General features: G+C 29.4%; 1 protein-coding gene across 2 annotated transcripts; it reads right to left on the reverse strand.

The window, feature by feature from the left end:
* Positions 1–10,813: 10,813 nt before the first annotated feature.
* On the reverse strand, positions 10,814–21,473 carry LOC114177715 (G patch domain-containing protein TGH). 2 transcript variants are annotated; one of them, XM_028063191.1, is made up of 16 exons: positions 21,138–21,473; positions 20,439–20,529; positions 20,255–20,349; positions 19,336–19,439; positions 17,569–17,630; positions 17,417–17,491; positions 16,080–16,231; positions 15,576–15,651; positions 15,432–15,503; positions 15,278–15,355; positions 14,120–14,264; positions 13,374–13,860; positions 12,759–13,043; positions 12,550–12,678; positions 12,212–12,430; positions 10,814–11,920 (listed from the first exon to the last, which is right to left on the reverse strand). In XM_028063191.1, exons 1-16 carry the CDS (start codon positions 21,270–21,272, stop codon positions 11,108–11,110), a joined length of 3,018 nt encoding a protein of 1,005 aa, XP_027918992.1. In that variant the 5' UTR covers positions 21,273–21,473; the 3' UTR covers positions 10,814–11,107. The 2 variants fall into 2 exon arrangements, with proteins under 2 accessions (XP_027918992.1, XP_027918993.1); XM_028063192.1 differs by lacking the exons at positions 20,439–20,529; positions 21,138–21,473 and having other exon boundaries at positions 20,233–20,291.
* Positions 21,474–22,281: the final 808 nt, after the last annotated feature.

Consider the following 22,281-nt stretch of genomic DNA (forward strand, 5'->3'; position numbering starts at 1 on the left):
GCTTATAAGAACATGTTTTTGTTTAAGTAAGTTCACATCACAATAAATTTAACCTTGAGTTTCAAATAAGATTATGGGTTATAAAAAAATATATATTTTTTACATCAAAAACAATTTTTGTTTCATATAAATACTCTATAATAATAAATTAAATTTATAAAGATTAAATTGACAAACATTATACATTCAATAAAATTGAGATTTAGATAGTCTTGTAGGATCTTAACTGACAACGATATTTTGTGTTCGGCATTAAGAATAATGATTAACCTAAATTCAATCATGTGTTTTAACTCTTACAATCCATAACACTAAGTGTAGCACTAAAACTACATGTGCAATTAGAAACCGAGAAAGTTGATGTATTTTTTATTCAGACCTTCGTACTTACTCCATCAATAAACTTTTATGTCACTTTCTAATACCAACCTTTGTATTTTTGAATTCAAAATACAAAGATAAATTATTGAAATTGCATCAACAAAATAAATATTCCAATTGATGAATATGTAATCTAAATAAATTTCATAAAATATAAACAAGTGATTAAAAATTGCTATTATGAAATTAAGTTCAATATTGATGACAAATACAAATATAAGAAACATAGTTGAGAAAATAAACAACTGCTAGAGATTTTTCCTAAAATAAAAAAAAAATTATTAATTACAATGCTAGATATAGATATAGAAACAAAAATTGGTGGAAGAGATGTAAGTTAACTATTTTATCTTAGAATTTAATAATCATTTTTATCTTTATTATGTGTCAATTTTTATTTCATTTTCATCTTTATCATAGTACTAGTTTTTTTTTATCATTTTAAATATTAATTAAATATTTTTGACGATAAAAATGTATAATATTATTAAATATTTAATGTGAAAAGAGAAACACATATTGTGTTTTTAAATGTGAAATGTGAAGAAAAAAATTATAATAATATAAATCTTCTATAAGAACATTAAATAATAATTACATAAAAACGACACGAGTATTAAGATAGAAACGTATATATATTTATATTTATTCCTATATTAAATTTTAACATTAATCTTTTAATAGAATTTAATCACAAATTTATTTTAAAATTTAGAATTTCAGATTTAAAATTTAAAATGTATTCACTTCGTATATATTACACCAACAACAAGAAATGTCTACACTCAATAGATCATGCAACATGATTTTAGACTGGAAAATTAAAAATGAAAAACAATAGAACGAGGGAGTATACGATGAATTTAAAATATATAAATCACATTTTATAAGATTGGTTGATGAAAACAAACGTAAAAGTAAACCATTTGACCGATGAATGGAAAGAGATATGATATCAAATACATTAAGTTGATGTCACCTATGACTTCAGTCTGCATTAATTGTTTGACAATGTCAAAATAATTTCAGTATATAATTTAATACCTATTCTCATTCTTTAATCATCTTATAACTTTTATTTATTATCTTATTATATGATTCTGAAACCATGATCACAAATCGCATGGTATTTATGTGCTTTTTTTTTCACTGTGACAAATTGGGCTATTTCCGTTAATGGTTGACATGTGAAAATAAAATATAGAGAACGAAAATATAATTAATAATATTTTTAAAATATTTTGTAAGAAAATTACGAAACTGGTCTAAATAATTGATTATAAAAATCTTCTTACATTTTTTGTTAACATGTTTAAAAATTAGTTATTTATTACTTGTGTTAGTGTATCAATGTGCCGTACTTAAATCACGTGTGAGTAAAACATTTATTAACTAAAATCTAAGAAAGATTCCCAAATTAAGTATCTCTGACAAAAATATGATCGTTAACAATAACAAGCCTTCAAAGTAAGTAACATGGTTGAAATTTTATGTATTTAAAGCCGTCTACTTATTTAAATTAATTATGATAAAATTATGATTTTTATGTTTAAAACTAAACTTGTCACTGTCAAGAAAGAAGACAAAGGTGTGGTTAAAACTAATTATTTAATTTAGTTTAAAATAAAACTTGTTATAAAAAATCATATTTTTAAGGGATTTTAGATCACCGGCTTTCTTAGAATATAGTTGTAGCCGTCTAAAAATTCCTGATTTCACTGGCTGCTATGTTGAAAACAAAGTTAAGTATATAAATAATATTAAATAAAATAAAAAAATTATAATCAAACTACATATTGAATTTTTATGATACCAGACTCAAATTTATATATTTTAAATATATTAAAAATTAAAAATTTATTTTAATATAATATTATTGTTTAAAATTTAATATTAAAAATCATAATTCATTATACATGTCAGAGTTGGTTGCAGAAGTTTGTGCAGTGGTAACAGACAAATTTAATTGAGCAACTTGAATTGAATTGAATAGTGTCACACTTGAATGGTGAATGACACAAAGCACAAAAAGGTCACATGATTAATTCCTAACATTATTAATTGCATTGCAATGAATATAAATAAATTGAAATGAGTGAAGATTGCAGTAGTTTTGCAGATACCCTTTTTCAACCAACATCACACACAACATGCAAAATTTAATTCTAAGCATATTCCTTTCCTTCATTTATTCTATTTCAGTTAATCAGAAATTAAAACTGTAAAATCAATTTCTTTAACTACTTTTTAATTATTTTAAAACAGCTTCAATTGGTTAAAACAGCTTCAATTAACAACTAAAGTAGGTTGATCTAATTTTGTCTGAATTTTCCAGGAGTTGTATTTTTATTAATTATGTATTAATTGGTTCATTCAAATAAATTAGTCACATGTTCTGTTCTTACATATATAGAAAAGATAAAGTATATAACAATTATAATTAACTATTTTTTATGTGTTGCATACTTATTTTTAGATGTTACTATTTATTTCTAAACACATGCAATGTCCTGCTGCTTTGGCGCATTTAAAGATCTCGTAAGTCACAATGAATGAAGTTTTCGAGAAGTTTATTATACAGAAGAATATAAAAGACAAGTGTTTTGTACTGGAGATCCACATATCACACGAATTTATAAAATTTATAATATTTAAATAAGCATAAATTTTATATTATAAACTGACTTTATAGAATTAAATTAAAAGTTTGTGAATTTATAAAATATAAATAAATATAAATTTTATCTTGTAAATTAATTTTATAAAATTAAATTAAACTTTTAAATATTAAATAGTTAAAATAATAAAATATTACCTAATACTGTCCCACTTTGTTTTTAATTCCCATATCTGGTGAGGACTTGCCTAATTTATACAGATGAGAAACCATAAAAATCAAACCTATCTAGAAATCAAAATTAAAAATAAAGATTGAATTTTTAATATTTTTAATTTATCTATTTTGATAAAATAATTTTATTCTGTTTGAAACTATGATGCACAAATATGATATGTATATCATATACGATATGTATTTGATATGTCAATATGTTTATTTTTAAAATAATAGAATATGATACATAATAAATACGTGATATATAAGTATTAAAAAATGTGCAATAATTATTACAAACATAATAAATATGTGAATCCAAATTTCCTAACTAGAGACTAATTATTTTGATTGTCAAAACCTAATAACTAATGTTAGTGATCAGTTTAAAAACCAATTCATAACTGAAACTATTTTAATTATCAATTTAGAGGTCAATTATATATTTTTGGAACTATTTTAGTTGTCAATTTAGTCATTATATAGTGACTAATTATTTTTTGTCACTAAAACTGATTATTATTTAAAAATTTTATTGTAGTGTACTATGACTTTATAAATTAGATACTTCATTGATAAATATCAGTAAAATATCTTAAAGTATTGGACATAATACATGTTAAATACAAATATTGACTCAAGTTAAAGTATCGGTACATCGTAGATTTAAAAACAAAGTTATCCATGTTTTTATTTTTTTAAAAAAGACACAATTATGCAAAGTGTTTGACCTGTTCTTTGATTTGACCAAAGTGGTGTAATAATGATTCATATTGTTATGTATTTTTCGACTCAATGGAGGCTCCAAAATCAACGGAAGGATCCATCATTATGAATGGAGAGGAAATAGTCAGCATGAAATTTTATACCTTAAATAAAAGAAGACCACTAACTTATAATGAAAATTCAATATCATATTATATATGGTTGCTGTAAATATTACCCTAAACAGAAATCTAGTTTAAGAGAGGATAAAAGTAAAATAAAAATTATTTAAAATTAAATTAAAAAATATTAAAATTAAAAAGTATAATAGATACCAAAAGTTTAAAAATACTTGAATTATAATCCATGGAAATGAAAGTTAAAAATAAAGAATAAATAAGAAGAGACTATGAATTTTCAAAGAGAAGGTTCTTCCTCCATCAATAAAATCAGTGATTTATTCTTTGAGTGGGGAGTAGATCCTTCACATTCTTCTTATTTTATATTGTTTTTTTATTTGTAGAAATTCAACACGGATTTTCATATATATATATATATATATATATATATATATATATATATTGTTTCTTAAATAAATATTATTTGCATAAGTTAATGTGACAATAACTTGTTTTGTTTGGTCGATTTTCAAAAAGGAAAGTATTAAGGAAGTTGAAAGAAAGTTATTACTTACAATATAGTTTTTAATTATATAGCATTCATTTTATAGAAAAAGAATGATTAATGACAAAATATGTTATGCATAAAACTATGTTAACTTTATATTGTGGAAAGATATGTTTCTTTTAAAGATTATAAATATAGTTAAACTTTAAAGTGTGTACCTATTTAATACGGGATGCTAAATGTTTTATGATAATATGGTATAATTTGAAATATTTCGAGGAAAGTAGAGGTTATTAAGTATTTATGAGTTTCGAACATAAATATAACATAACTATTTGCATATATGTTTTTATTTATTTTTTCTTTGTTTATATAGATGCTGGACTCTTCTAATGTTTTTCATGGTAAAATTATTTCTGTAAGTAAAACAACAAAAAATTCCTCTTAATATTTTTACAATTTTTTTAAATTATTTATGTATTTTAATTTACTTGATTCAACTATTTTTATCGGTAAGTTAAAAAAGAAGACTTCAAATTTTTAAAGAGTAATTTCTTCCTCTATCTAGAAAACCTGTTGTCCACCAATTTAGGTTGACTATGGAAGACATTTTATTATTTTATTTATTTATAAGTATTTTAACATGAATATTCAAAAAAATTATAGTAATTCACACAATTGTTCAATCAAGTTATTCCATTTCAACATATTTATATTATTTACACACATTAATACCTATTATAGATATTTTTTCATTAAGATACTTCAATTAATTAACTTAATTAAATTTCAAGTCTCTCAATTTATTACAGTTTTTGTCATTCAATTTTTTTTTTTATATATTCTTTTAATTTAGTATACGTAGTTTAATTTATTTCCTTAATTAAATAATATCACTATTGTCTTGTACCGTTCCATATCTATTATTTGTTTTCAAATGTCAAGAGTTATGATTTAAAGTGATATTAAATTCACGAAAAAATAAACTGTTGATATTTAATTAAAAAATATAAACAAATTGTTTTTTAATAGAAATTTAACTGAAAATACTCAAATTTACAAAGAATTTTAAACTTAATTAAGCCAAAACAATACTTTATATTTTAAATATATTTTCTTATGATGAATTTTAATTATATAAAATATAATATGAAGGTTAAAGTACTGGTTAATCAATGTTTTCTAAATTTTTGAAAATGATAAAATATAAACTAATATACTTAATTTAAAAAATATTAGTTCCATGCTCAACACCGAATTTCAATTCTCACTATACCAATACATATTTCAACTCCCAAAGGCCGAAAATTAATTACTAACCCTCAAATTTTAATATTGTTTTCTAGAAAAAACTTAATGCTAACTTTGAAACTTTGTGAAGTTTAGGAAATTTCTCATCTTTGTTTCCTTTCATAGACTTCCTTTTATGTGTTCGACTTTCAAAAGCATAAAATTAATATCAAAGGAATTTTCTTTATTTCGTTTCACTGATTCTACGTCATCGATTTTCAAAAGCATGAAATTAATATAAAATAAATTAATGATAAAGTGTCAGCAAATAGCTAAAACAAAACAGTAGCAATTATATTTTTATAAAGAAATATACCACAAAAAGAAACCAAAAGTGAGTATATAAAAATAATTCAAAATGAGTTACGATAATCGGAATTTAGACGGAGGCGATTATAAAAAACAAGAAATTGTTAAAAATGTAATAACTATTTAACATTAAATTTATTCCTATTATTTAAAACCAATTATTCTTAGTAATACTTATCTTAAAGAAGTTTATTTTCTATTTTCAACTAACGAGAAATCATGATATGTATACTTGTTAAGATAGTTATTGAAAATGTCAACATACTTATTAAAAATGTATTAGTTAAATAATAGTATTAGAGCATCTTTACTTTAAAAAGAAAAAGCATAATTTGGCAGTTGAAATTAACAAAATGATTGACATGTGTTTGAAGATTACACACTTTATAGAGCGCGTTAATGATTTCAATTTTATTTTGAAATTAGATTCAAAGGACTAAAACATTTGATTATCGTTTTACCCTTCACGTCAAAGCCGCAGTTATTGAACGGTTTGCAAATAAAATATTTCAAAAAATAAAATAATAAATGATTTTTTTAAGCTAAATAAGCTTATATGAAAAAAAAATCTTTATATTAACTTATAGATAAATAAGTTATTTTTATCTTATAAAAAATAACTTTTATTTTAATATTTTTTTAAATGTTTATAAAAATTTATGAAGAGAACTAATAATATTCCCAATGTTGTGTGCGGCGGGGGTTTTCTTCTTGCACCCGAATATTACCTAATTAATTTTTTTTATTTAATATTTTAAGGGCATAAACGGAAGAACATGAATCTTCTTTGGAAATGCAGAAGAAATATTAGGGTGCAAGAAGAAATACCCTGTGCGGCGTCATTGATGCATGTTCGTGGTGCATAAAATTATAATGCTTTTGAAAAGGCTTTTATTTTATGCACCCCACAATTCTTTTGCGCACCCCTCCAAATATTCAAAATAATTATCTACTCTTTGTAAAAGTAATTTTTAGATTATATATGTTGAAATTTTTTTGGAACAAACTTTTTGGAGTATCTAAAATAAGCTTTTTGGAAGAAATTTTATAAACAGAATATTCGGAATACAGGAAATACATTCTGGAATAAAATTTTCCAAAATAGAATTTTTTCAGAACAATTTTTTTAAAACATATATAATGTCTTTCAGAATAAATTTTATAGAACACTCTGAAATGAAATAATTTTTGGAAAAGCTTTTTAGAATGTTTTTCTTTCGCGTTTCCTCTCCTTTTCTTCCTCTGAAGCGTTCTTTCTCTCTTCTTCTTCATCTACAGCAGCAGAAATCATGTAAGCAATAACAACAGAGATAATATGAAATAGTAGTAAAGAATATTTTAGTCTTGTTACTGCTAGTGTGAGGGTTCAGTTAATAATTGTGGAAGTGTAAAAAGCAAAAACCTTTCGAAAACTACAATTATTTCTTGAATAAGAAGCCCAATTTAGTTTCATGATCTCCACATACTTTCAATAATTTGTAGAAGTTAAAGGATGTAATTCTGATTTTCATAAATGAAATCTTAGCATGGCTCCAAAGTAAGAATGAATGGTGTATAATTTTTAATTGACAGTGTAATTTGCTATTCGCCTAGGGTTTATGAGAAACTAAATTGGATTTTTGTAAGCCTTGGAAATAGTGAAGTAGGCTAAAGTTACTGGTGATATATTAAAAGGTCTTGTACTATTAATGTAAATTTGTTTTTTTTTCTTCTATTTTTTCCTTTTTTGAGGTTTCGTACCAGGTTGCTGCCGAAGAGATGTTTTAGTAATAAGTAGTAGATTTCAAAAGGCTTTTTATTATATAAGTTAAAAAATCCATGGCTATTCTCAGTACATCTAAATACTCTCTTAAGGTCAAATAAACATTAAATCAAAACAATTTTAACATTTAAAAAAAACTATATTTATTTAATTAAAAATAAAAGATGAATTTTTAATTATAATTAAAAAAACTCAAAAAAAATCTTAGTTGTAGTTGTAACATCTTAATTTTAGGAGCTTAAAAACTAATAAAATAGAATGTTATGTTTTATCTTAGTGTTCAAAACAGATAAAACAATGTATAAAGTAGATGAATACAATTTTTCAAAAGGTAGAACTATAAAATATAACATTTATACAAACTAACTAAAAAGTAATTCCAGCTCTATAGAGAGACTAACCACTTATAACAGTTCCCACTGAAACCTTTCATCAACCTAAAAAATAGTTCTTCATCCTGCAGAGGTGTCTCTGAAACTGCAAGACAAATTAAAGACAAACAACAAGACAAAAACATAGAAGAAAGGTAAACTAATGAGCAAAAGATATATATATATATATATATATATATATATATATATATATATATATATATATATATATATATATGTATATATAATCATGTCAAATAATATGATAAACCTATCTCTGATCTATAATCACACAAACAGTGGTTCCCTAACTCTGTAGAGTCTGGTCTCAAGAGATTATCACCCCACCACTCACAAGGTAAATCCCCTTCGCGCCTAGGACTTGATCAAATCCAGTGACTAGGACCTTTTTCATTTCTTCATGACATAACCTACTTGAGTGTGAGTAGTTATTAGAAAAATGATACCACCATATTAAATCTTTATGCCAATGCATATACTAACTACCTACATATGGAATCCTTCCTTGAAATTCTAGAAATCATATTACATTCCATGCTTATATATATGTCATTCAAATAACATTAATTTTAATATATTGAAAACATACAACGCTTCCAAAATGAATCAGGCAACATTTGTTCATGTTCTGATCTACTCGCTCAGCGAACAAATCTTCTCGCTAAGCAAAAGGCACTTTTGACCAACGACCAAATTGCTCACCTAACGAGTATATCACTGGGATTTCAGGAGAAATATCTCTTAACTAATTCGTCCAGTGAGTAATTGGTTGTCCAATGAGTCTCAAGTCAGTGATTCCCTGACTTAAAATTCTTCCAGCGAGTATGCATAATTCTGCAGAATCTAATTCATGCATAAATTTGCATACTCAAGTTAGTCCAAACAACCCAATAACTTTTACATGTGCCAGGCTCATATCACCTACAAATTTATTACAACATCAATACCAATAGGCTACAATTGTAATACTAAACATCAACATTTTTATACAAATAGAATTTAAACACTTACATTTCATAGCTTTCACATATCACAAATCATTCTACAGCTTAGATCAAACAATCAATCACAGTAAAACCATACAATCTATAATTTTGACATGCTTGTAACTTAAAAATAATGAAATTAGCTTCACTTACCTATTATCTTGCTTAAACAACTCTACGAATGCCATTAACTCCACAAAATGTTTTATCTACACCTAGAAACATGACAAGAACGATTGTGACATATCATTATGATCACTGATCAACAGAGACTTATACTGAAAAACACATGCAAGCAGAAGAAAGCTCATATGCAACAGAAAACATAAATAGATCAAAAAGAGAATTGAAACCCAACTTACACGAACAGAGAAATTGATCGGTCCAAATTGAAGAGCTCACCGCGAGGGTCACTCTTACTATTTTGGTTCTTCAATCAAATGACCGAGAGAAAGAACTCCTAAAAAGAAGTAAGAAAATTCTGAAAAAGTAATAATAAAACTCTTTTATAACAATTTTATTTATATCAAAAAATTTTAATATTAGAATAATCGAGTCTTATTAATTTTAAACGAATATCACTTCTAAAATATATTTTTTAGAATTTCACATTAGTTATAATATAAGTGTACAAATTATACTTGCTCTTATTGAATGCGTGTAAAGGGTACATAATTTAAACGAAATTAAAGAACATAATGTATTAATACATGAAAAATGTTTTTTGAACATTAAAGAACCACTTGACAATATATTTTAGAGGTAAAATAATCATTAAAAAAATATTTTTTTATATTTGTAAATAAAAAGAGATTGAAAGGTTAAAAAGTAAACCAACAGCAGCGTTGATGTTAAATTCACCAACGTATGACATTTTCTGACTAATATTTGGATGCGCTAATTTTCGATCCATTAACAAAGATCAATATTTGCGAATATTCGTTATACCGATATTCACGTATTTTTTTTTAATATCTATATGTACCCGCTGTAAGTATTTATAAAAGAAAAAATTAATATTTAATAATATATTTTAACTATAAATTCAAATAAAAATACAATACATAATATTTATAAATTTCAAACAAAATGCAAATAATACATTTAAATAGTGTTAAATAACAATTTACAAAAAATTAAAATTAAAAAAAATTAAAACCAATTGATAGAAAACAACTCATTCAAAATTAATGCGTTAATATTTTAATCATATTTTTTTTTAATTTTCTTTTAATTTAAATTAGAACATAACATATACGAATATCTACGGATACAAATACTATAATACTCATATCCGTCTTGTTAACATTCAGAATATATAAAATACATATATCTGTTATCCGTGAATATCCGTTTATGATATTCATTTCTTACCTATTACAGATTTTATCCGTAAGTACCCACGTAAACATTATTTCTTGACATCCCTACATATGGATCTCTTGCAATTTTGGATATATTTGGAGATTGAGAGACAAAACCCTTTTTTGTGCTTAACCATGTTATAAAATGCATCACTGTAGCACTTCCTCAACTTCCAATTTATTTATTTTTTTCGATTACAGAGTCTCTAATATTTGATATAGATGATCAGGTGCCAATTCCGGTTCATCGTATCCAATAAAGGATAAGGTGGGGGTATTAAATAAGCAGCATTACTTCAAACCAGTGAAGAATATGCAAGAGACTTGAGAAGCAAATGAAATCCATAGAGTGCATCGCAACACCATCACCCCCAAAACCTAATAATATCTTCTAACACAGCAATTATCCACCAACATAGTTCTAAAAAGTTCTCAAAAACAAAGGAAACAAGTCTCGCTCATTCCCTCCGCTTTTTCTCACTTCTGGAACGTGAATTGTCCTTCTCATTGCTATAACGAGAGTGTCTATCTGGAGATTCATGCTTTCTGTGTTTGCGGTGTTTTGAGTGTTTTTCACTTCTGCTTTTTTCTCGGGAGGAACCTTTCTTTTCTTTTGACCTTGAACTGTGTCTATCTCTTCTTTCGTCATCACTGGATGAATCACTTCCTGCATCACGCCTCTTATGTCGATGATGTCTAGAACGTTTTCTGCTCTTTTCCTCTTCTAATGAAGAACTGCTACTATAATCTCGGCGGTGTGTTACAGGGGTTTTAAGCTTCCTGTGCTCATCATATTTTTCCCTACTAGATCGCTTTCTGCCTTTTTCTTCTTCTGAACTGCTGCTATAGTCATGGTTGCCGGGTTTATAGCTCATGGTACTGGCTCCCTTGGTTTTCACATTACTGTTCTCACGGTTATTTCCATGAATAGTGCCACCTTTTGATAGACCACCCTCATGAGCAATATGCTGACCATATCGCAAATCATGATTTAAAGATATCTCTTCATTATTTTGACTGTCGAGGGTTTCAATTCTTGTATCTTCATTAACAAGTTCTTTCTGAGGTGCAATGTTCTTGGACTTCTGTGTGGGGTAAGGCATATCAGGAGGAACCTCAATACCTAGTTCCTTGCCCAATGATTCCAGAAAATCACCTGCAATCAATCGGCTCAAAGCTGTATTAGCTACTTCAGCTTTCTTTTCTTGATTATCCACTCTCCCAATACCAGAATCTCCCCCTTCATCATCTGAATCATCGGAGAAAATAGCCTGCGATACATGAATTTGTTATAGGTTGCATGTGCAACATCATATAATATATGCAGGTGATAAACGAGAATTCGTTAATTTAGATTTCCACTCCTAGGACACATGCTTAGTTCCAAGACTCAAACCAAATTAAATAAGTATCAACAGAAGTCACCCCCAAGATAATATGCTCAGACTAAAAGGGCATATAAAAACATGTACAAAATATGCTTTGTAAAGGATGAAATGATTTCATGAGGAAGTATTAATTTTAAGTAGGATGGTCGGAAAGAATGAGAAATTGGGTGTTACCTTATACAAGTCAACTGGCCTTTCAATATTTTCAACTTCCACGTCCCCTTCAGGTTCATTTTCAGTGATATTTTTGGTTATGTCTTCAGTAGTATATTGTTGCAAAGGTGAGATTTCTTTCTTTGATGTAACAGGGTCGTCCATTTTGATACCTTTGACTGAATCTGATGTAAAAATCAAGGAATCCATTTTACTTCTAATCCGTGGAGCAGGTGGTGGCTGAAAAAGGCAAGGAATATCATTGTTTGACAAAGACAGAAAGTGAAAAATGTTTTCCAAATCAAGCAAGAAAGTCAATGCAAGAATAACCTCAAAATGTAACAGACTACTTGAAGTACCTTCCCCATATAAGGATCAATCAAATCAAAGCGTTTGCACAGAAGAGGTGAAGGGCGCCATTGAAACTCTTCCCTCTTAGGGTACGTTTTTTTCCTCAAAATATCATCAGCTTGCAGGTTTGTTTTTGGCTGTTAGCACCGGGATACATCAAACATAATCAGGCAGAGCTGTAGGGAAAGAAACAGAAGAAATATCACTTTAGTCATACCTCTAATTCACCAGAAGTAAACTGCTTGACACCACCTGGGATGAAATCCATGGCAGATGGAGTTAAAGGCTTGCTTCCCCTGCCCTGTCGTCCCTTTTCTATTGCCTCAGCTGCAGCCTCAAAACTCAGTCTTTCTTGAGCACGAGCAGCCTCCGACATATCACTAGCTAAACTAGAACTTGCAGAGCGCAATCCCCCTTTATATTTCTCCTTAAGGAACTGCTCAAATCTTTCTTGCTTTGCTGGATCATCTTTGAAAGGCTTTTCTACATTCATCAACTCACTCTGGCTCAAAAATAAAGAAACAAACATAAGTAAAGACCCAAGTCTATTTGGCTATTGACAGTCTGAGAAAGAAACAGAGGTCTCTACGAAAGTGGGAGGATAAATCTCATTGCAACTTCTTTTATTTTACAGAAATCAGTTCAACCCCAAGCCTAATGGTACGGGTATCATTGTGCCTTATCATTACGATTCCACAGAAAGCAGTCTAAAAATCATGTCAAAGGAATTATCTGAGTTGAAGGCGCAATCTGGTATGCCAGCCACACTACTAGAAGCAATACAGAGATATTTTCTAATTTAGAGTTTAATGCAGAAAGATTAACTACTTACAACTGATGTAGACTTGGTAAATGTATCAGTAAGATTAAATTGGAGTTGAATATCTGTCGACGCAACAAATGAGGATGGACCTTGGGAGCTTTTTTCTAAAGGTTTTTCCCCTAAGATCTGGCCTCGGCTCTCAGCTGTTAGCTTATTCAAACCAGGAGTCATTTTTCCATCCAACTGCTGACTAGTCTGATCATTGTGTTTCTGCTGTGCCTCCCACAATTTCCTAGCATAATATTCATGGCCAGTTCCTCCAGAAAGAAAACTAAACAGTGGATTTGATTGATTCTTTTCTCTAGATAAATCCTCATATAATTTTCCACATTTAGCTACCAGATTAGCAACCCCTTCAATTAATAATTTTAAATTGCCATCCTCTGGAGGAGGAGTGTCCGGTGGAGTAACTTCATAGCTCTTGCGGTTAAGGTCAAGTGGTCCAGAAAATTTGTGGTGGGGCACAAAATCCTTAGGAATCAGAGGAGCCTCAAATCTGAAAATCAGTTTATACAATTATGGTTTAATGTGCAATCCTGTAAATACAAAATAGGCGAAGTAATAAAAAAGACAAGCATATATAGACTTCATAACCAAGAACAGTTAAAATATTGTAATGATATCCCAGGGCCATAGAATTACTATTAACCCAAATCAGGGTTAATAGAAATGTCAAACATTAAAGTTTATAATATAGAATTTTAAAAATTAAAAACATATCAGGTTAATAGTTTAGCAATAAAATGCTTTGTAACCTTTCCATTTTATAGTCAGAATTGGATGCAACTCTGAAACCAGGCAGATCACCCTGGTCCTTCGGCTCTTTCTTTGTCGGATTTTCTAATCTCAATGTTGAAGGTTCTTCTACTTCTTGAACATAAGCATCTTCAAATTCGTAACCTTGAAAAAGAAGCAAACATTATGCCTATTTTTCTCATTCTTACAGAAGAAGTTTACACTCGCGAGCTTACTTCAAAGAAATTGTTCTCTTATAAAAAAATTAAAGCATATACACTTCTACATGGGGAAAACAATCATTATTTAACGCAAAGCTGAAAGTGAATCCTCGGAAGGATGCCCTAATTCTAGCATTCTACAGATATAACATCACTTAAAAGTAAAACTAGGTACGATAAGTTAATACAGTATAACTTTTATTTGTAGTTGTTCCGCGCAAAGTAATATATTGTATAATCTTATCCGTTAAACCCTCCTTATACAATATATTAATGAACAACTTATTTGGGTTTTCAGATTGAGACTAGGCTTTATTGTATTTGATTTGGCATGCCAACAATCTGAACGATGTCATGAATCAGTCATATCTTTAATCATGCAGTGCATGCATGAATTGATGTCATTTTGCATCAACGATACAAAAGCAATTCAATGATTAGATTTCTCGCCCTTGATACTTTGATTTCACTAATCACCATCACCTGTAATGCACTAATATGATACAGAAAAAATATGGTACAAAGAGTGAGTGCTGAAAATATACTAATATTAATCCAAAGACAAGGTAAATCAGAGCTCTGCTCCAATTCGTCACTATTTCAGTCTGATTATTTCCGCTGTCTATACCCGGAAGAGGAAATTTCTTCCACTAATACTGTTTCATCAAGATATTTTGCAGTAACTATTTTTATATCCTATCTTGGGTCCTGTCATACAATACACTTCTTAAAATATTTATGTGAAAAGTATTACTTTTTATCCTACGTAGCAGTATACCGTGCATCACCAAACATAATAGTCTAGATAAATGACACAAAATACCAAGCATTAAAATTTTAATAGACTGTATACCATTAGGTTTTAACGTATCAGGCCTTTTCATCCTATCACGCATACCAAAAAGGTCCCAAGTTAAACCATGTTTACTCCTAACATGAAAGAGCAGAACTACTAACCAGTGGCATAGACATCCTCATCCTCAGCATCAAGCTCCTCCAGAGCTCCAATGCCAAAACCGGGGGCAGCCTTTCCTGCTGATGAAAGAATGCTGAGAGTTAAATCATTTTAGAGAAAGATATTTTTCATATACTCAGAATTTAAGTATCTTACACTTCAAACCAAAAAGACTATCTCTCGAGAACCCAAGTCCCCCCTTGTTGGCTAAGCGTGATCTTTTTTTCTCTGCAAAAAAGAAGATAAAGCAATTAAATATAAATTTCTAGATCCCACATCATAGATCAAGAAAATGCTTACCTCTAAACTCCGGAGCATGCTTGTAAGGATCAAAACCTAATCCATGAAGATCTTGCTTTGGGTTGAGTACATAAACCTGAAGAAAAGATGTATATAAGGCACGCATATTATCAATAAATCTCTACTAACAAGCAGCTAAAAGACAAATAAGAAATTGAGTCACAATAGCTAAAACATGTTTGTTGAGGATGAGATATCTATTCATCACAAAATCCACCATTGGATTGAAAGTTTGTACTAACACATGAAGAAACTCATACAATTATTATACACAAACATACCTCACCATTGCTCTAAGGAATCATTCAATAATTCATCAGAATTTACTCTAAGGACTAAGCAATTGTTTGGGGCGCTTCTTTTCAGATGGGTCAAAATCACATCACACATCACAATCCCCAAAGAACCATATTGGAAAGGAAATAAACAATCAACCAAGATATTAGAAGATAATCATATGTTAAACCTACAACATTTGTATATGATTAGTAACAAACTTCTCACCGGTGTGCTCTTAGAAATCTGAGCATCGTCATTCACAGGCTCCTCAGGAAAATTTTCAATATCACCCTGGACAGACTCAGACTCTGATACCTTCACTTTTGGATCATCAGAAGAAAATGCTAAGAAAGCTCTGCGTGCCTGTCTTCTGGCATCTGCTCAGAATATACAATTACATGAACTGAGATATCATTGGATGGAAGCCTAGTTAACTAGACAGCAACCAGACACAAATATATAAAAAAATATTATTTTATATTAGAATAATATATATTCTGGATATGAAATAATAATACAACAGAATGGATAGCTCATATAATCTATGCAAAAAAAAATTGACAAAGCCTAACCAGGGATTACACTAAGGGTGTAATTTAAGAGGAAAAAGATGAAAGATAAGAAAAAAGATGAATGCGGAACACTTAAAGTGATAATCCAGCAAGTAACTCTAGAAACTCAGACAAAAAGCCCACACTACAAAACTATGTAATACTAAGCCCATTCCCAATTGTGAAAAGGGAAATAACTACTAAAAGGCAGAAGGAAAGGTTATGGTAAGTCAGCAAGGTGTACAGTAAAAGAATAAAATATAAATGAAAAGAGAACCATGGCCAAGTGCATTCCATCCTATTAACAATCAGTGCATGTTATTTTAATTAGATCAATTCGCCCTTTAAAAAAGATTGCCTAAAAGAAAGACAAGCATCCAAATATGAAAAAGATGATGAAGACCATAAAACAATTACTATAATATAAATATAACATAAACTGGTAATAACTTTATCCTATATTACTCTTTTTTAATAGTGCTGAAAGAAATTGTAGCATACACAAAACAATCTAAATCACAAATATTTACTGAACCTCATATTATCAAATACATTAAAATAATATCAAATCAATTAACGAACAAGGTAGATGAACCAAAAACAAATCTTGATCTGATTTCTAGCAACATGTTGATACAAAACTATGTAATCCTGTGATTTTATCCAGGAAAAAAAAAAGGAAGAGCAGCCACCTGATTTAAGGGGGGGTTGTTCAGTTTGAAAAAAATATTTTGATTACACTTTTTGTTTCCTGTTTTCTGAAGTTCATACAAAAATGGTGGAAACAAAAATGAAAATGATAAAAACAATTGTTTTCATTGTTTCCAATACAAACTTCGAAAAAAATGAAATAAAGTAAAACAGAAAATAAAAAAAAATAAAGTGTTTTCTCAAACCATACAGCCCTAAGAATCCTTTCATACAATATAACTTATATTGGATGAACTAGTATCAAAAGGTATAAAATAGAAAGCGAGCAAATAGCTAAAAATTGGTAATGGGAAATCATACCATACAATGCATCAGAATGTGAATCCTTGATGGTGCGGCCACGACTCCACCCCATCTTTAAGAGCAGTTTTACCCCTAAAACATGTGAAGGAGGTAAGAAACAGAATATTTTTAAGGAAAATGCTATTCAACTTTCAAGTTAAGTGGAACACCTATAGACTCATTGGCCGGAACAACTATTTCATCAGGAGCAGGTCCAGGTATTACGGATGGTCTACAATGAAAAAGAAAAACACCAACAAGCATGGAGTTGTCATCAGAAAGATAAAAAACAAAAACAAAAAATAGAAAAGGGGTAAATTATGGAAAAACAAGAAAAAGCTGTAAAGCTGCATTTTGCTTTCGGGAGGAAAAACTCTAATTCCCGATAACAATATTGAAGATTACATAATGCGTAGAATAGTAGCTTATTACAAACATCCATATTTTGTAAGAGCAACTCCAGAGCAGAGTTATTAACCTGTTGCTTAACAAAAAGTAATTGTTGTTTTACAAGAAACTGCAATAGAGTTAATCTACGTCACAACAAGAGTTTCTAAAACTTTAGCAACGTTGCTTCTACAAGGAATGGTGCTTAACAAGAAAGATGAGAAAAATTACATTAGTTTTAACTTGTAAAAAGGTGAAATGTATGTATATATATATATATATATATATATATATATATATAAGTGTGAGTGCTTATAAGAACAACCCATTGGAGCAAAACATGTAAATATTTGGTATGAATTACTCAAAGATGATGTAGCATAACGAGTCCCGCTTAAAGTGGAATAAGAACTCCCGTGCTGGAGATGCTCTAACACATTGAGATTTATAAAAATGGTGAATATAGACATGCAAATACGGAGGATTTTCATTGAAGAAAAAAAAAATAGGGAGGATTTTCATTAAAGAAAATCAGACTATTTGAAGGACACAATTACACATCAATTCTGATTTCAATCTTATAAATTCTTTTAACTCAAAAGATCACAGTGAGTCACATTTCAATGGATCAGAAGTTCAAACGTTGTATTCATCACCACCACAAAAGGAAAAGAATTTAAAAATAAAACTTTTATTTAATATTTCCAGAACCAAGAAAAACTATAGGTGACCCTAACAACCATTCAAATAAAAAAGCCAAAAGTCATATACACAGATAACTAGCATGCCTTATTTTCTACTCCTCCAGTGCATGAGGCTCATTCCCACCTAGTGGGGTCTGAGGAGGATAAATGCACATAGCCTTACCCCTGCAGGCAAACAAGCTGTTTCTACGATGTAAATCCGTCACATTCAGATTGGAAGGTGGCAGCAACCTTACTGTTGCACCAAGGTTAGCCCTCTCTTTGTGACAAAACAAAAATGAAATCAAAACTAAAACGTCAATAGTTTGCCTATAAGCATGATTTACAAGTGAAATTATGGCGACATTTGATCCAAGCAGCTGGCTCCACCTAGTGAAAAAAGGTTTGGTGATGGTTGTTCACTATATATAAGGTGATTATAATAGAAAGAGAGAATCATCTTTAACTAAAAAAAAAGGGGGATTAAACACACATACAAGTTGAATGACAAAACAAAGTTCTCGAATCCCTTGAACATTTATAAAAGGAGTTCTCCAAAACGAATCTACTATGGGTTAAGCATCAAAGATACTGAATAGTCTCCCATTTCTCACAATTTTTGTAATACATGAGAATCAACTGGCGAAAAAACATAAAAATAGAGGACTGGTAATGGTTTTCCTGTAAAACCTCATATTAAGATGTAAACACTAAAGCTGATAAAAAAATAATGGAAACAATAAAGCTACAGAGAAGCAAAAGCATTTTAATATCCACTCTTAAAAAAAAAAAAGACATCACAAATAGAAGTTAATTGATATATGTACATCAAATGACAATAATAACAATTAGAGAAATAAAATGCACCTCTGTTTCTGTTCCGTCTCAGCTTGTTTGCGAGCAATTTCAGCAGCTGTAAAACCAAATGTATCAAACTGTGAAGTAGTCCCCAAAAAACGACCTTCCAATTCCTGTGCATGGAAAGGGCATGTTAGAACACAAAAAAATCTTAATCTAACCAAAAGATTGAAACCCCAGACACTAATTAAGTAACGACCTACTTGATTCCATCCAAATCAAAGAAATGTTGTAATTATGTTAATGATAGTATCATCATTTTCTACAGCATGATTTTAGTTCAGATTCATTCCGGACAAGCAAACATGATTATATCCCTGTCCTAGAAACATCATAATATCTAATGATAAATACATAGCCCTCCTCGCAATTCAAATATTTAAAGTATCACCCACTATGCTCCATTTCAACTAAAAATTAAGGAAACTTCCTTGTTTAAATTTTAATAGAACACACTTTCTTCAATTTTAGAATTTTAACATAACAAATTTAATAGCTTTGCGTATTCTACAAAGGATTTGCTTCTAACTTTTTTTATTTTTAAGTGGATGGTTGTAATATTCAAAATCTCAAGGTGATATGTGGATGGATCTATTTATGCTAATTTAAAATTAATAAAGCTTCACATCAAAAGATATCAAAAACGACATAAAAATGTAGAACCATGTAAAAGGCACCAATAAAATTGATCATCAATGAATAATATATATTAAGTTTAAGTTTAAGGACAACTGAATAATATTACAGAAATATCCGGCATGAAAAGGTTCTAAAGTAAAAGGCTGGATCTGCTTGATATCACACCTCCAATATCTACATCCATACTGCCTTAGAAGTGAATAGGAAGACTTTGAAATATATAAATTTAAATATCTTGAAAATTATACATAACACAAAATCCTATACCGGCATCTATCATTCAACATACAGATTTCTCGTCTTCATCTAGAAAATTCAGTATATTCTGCTCTTTGATTTCTGCTCTGTTCTTCCTGGATGATTTAAATGACTGGGGTGCCCACCCTGCACATTCATTCATAAAGTTAACACACGGCCAGCTTTAAAATTCAATTCTGAGACACCATGATTATGATTTCCTAATGAACTTATACCTTCTTTTGAGCCCACTGTATTATAGTAACCAGCAGAATAGCCTCCTGTAAATGCTCCATGGAATCTTCTCCGCCCTTCGTCATCTCTAACCTGGAGTTGGTGAAATAAAAATTGTACTGAGGTTAAGATACAGACAGCATTAATTAAGTAATGCCAAATTATTATCATTTTTAAAAGGGTTATTGCTAATGAATTTAAGCAATAAAACCAAGTACCGACTTTAATTATAATATATCCACACCATTTAACAGCTACAGAAGCAATCAACTGCCTTTCTTGAATAGGGTTCAAATGCAAAATATTGAAATGTAAATTCAGAGTATGAATACACTCACTATACAACCAAAACAACGTCACTAAAGATACAATAAAAATTAACAGGAAATATTCATATTCCAATAGCTTCTAGTCAATTATTTTTTCACTAATTATAGTCTTTAATCGAACAGCTCTAGGGACGTAGCTGTCAGAAACAAAACTGAACTCCTCCATGAACCTAGAGGCAGAATTCAGCCCATTCAATCCGACCGTTTATACAATCGCATAATCAACTTCACTTTCTAATTTCACAGTAAAAAATAAAACCAAAAACCCTCAAGTCTTTTTCCATGTGCATTCGCAATTTCCAGAAACAGTGCCAACGCTAAATCAATTCACGCCGACGTAACAGAATTTCGATGAGGAGCGTAAATGCTTACCTCTTGCTTCCAAGCTGGAAGAGTTCGAAGTTGACCGGAGGACTCGGCAATGGCCTTCTTCTTGCGACTGATTACATCGTCCTCACGCTCTATCGGTGTTCCATAGAAAACAAAATCATCTTCGTCAGACTCCATTTGTCTCCACTTAATCGTTAAATTGGAAGATTGTTATTACCCAATCCAATTTCAGACGTATTTATTGATATTGGATGGCGAAAAATAAGTTAGGGTTTTCCGGAAACTTGTCTTGGGTGTGCAAAATCCATTGGCATGAAGTGTGAGTGTGACATGCCTCGGCGCTTTGGATGGAGAGAGGAACTCTTACCGTTCTTATACGAGGGATCGATTCATGTTGATGATTTATTTAAGAATTAAATATGTTTCTCTAGTTTATCTTAGTTTTTTTTTTGTCATATAATTTTATATTTAACAATTAAATATGTTTTTTAACTTTCTGTCAGTTTTACTTTCTCTGTCAAAAATTTAATCTTTTAGCTTTTTTTAGATGATAAGCAAAATACTTGCCCTCTTACGTAAGAGAAACAGCATTTCGTTAATGTAAATAATACAATTTTAAAAAACATAATGTTAAGAGAATGATTTAAAATTAAAAAATTATGTTTCTGTTATTCTATTCTAAGTGAGAAAAGTAGACAATTAGGTTTAGAAGAGAAGTTATTCACAAATATTTTGAGAGAATAGGGATAGTTAAAAAAAATAATATCTCCTCCTCTTGGATGATAAAGTTGTCAAATAAAAAATAATATTAAAAGTGGTTAGAAAATGTATACATGGGTGATGGTGTAAATAAAAGAGGTTTCGTTCCCGCTAAGATGTTAATAAAATTTGTATCCGCATATATCGCGTATATATAGGCAAATAAAACATGTAATAGGTAGGAAATAAATATTGTAAATAGATATTGGGTAACGGATATAAATACAGGTATGGGTACGGATATTTCTGACGGATATGGATATAGGTACGAGACGAATATTTATTCAGTAGGTAGGGTACGGGGAGTTACTACTCGTACCCTACCCGTCACCCCGTTGACATCCCTAACTATACCTAATAATATCATATTGTCAAAAATTTTAAGTCAGTTTAAATATTTTTTTCATCGAAATGTTTTTTAAGAAGA

The sequence above is a fragment of the Vigna unguiculata genome, chromosome 3 (genome assembly GCF_004118075.2).
Source record: "Vigna unguiculata cultivar IT97K-499-35 chromosome 3, ASM411807v1, whole genome shotgun sequence".
In the NCBI taxonomy this organism is placed as follows: Eukaryota; Viridiplantae; Streptophyta; class Magnoliopsida; order Fabales; family Fabaceae; genus Vigna; species Vigna unguiculata.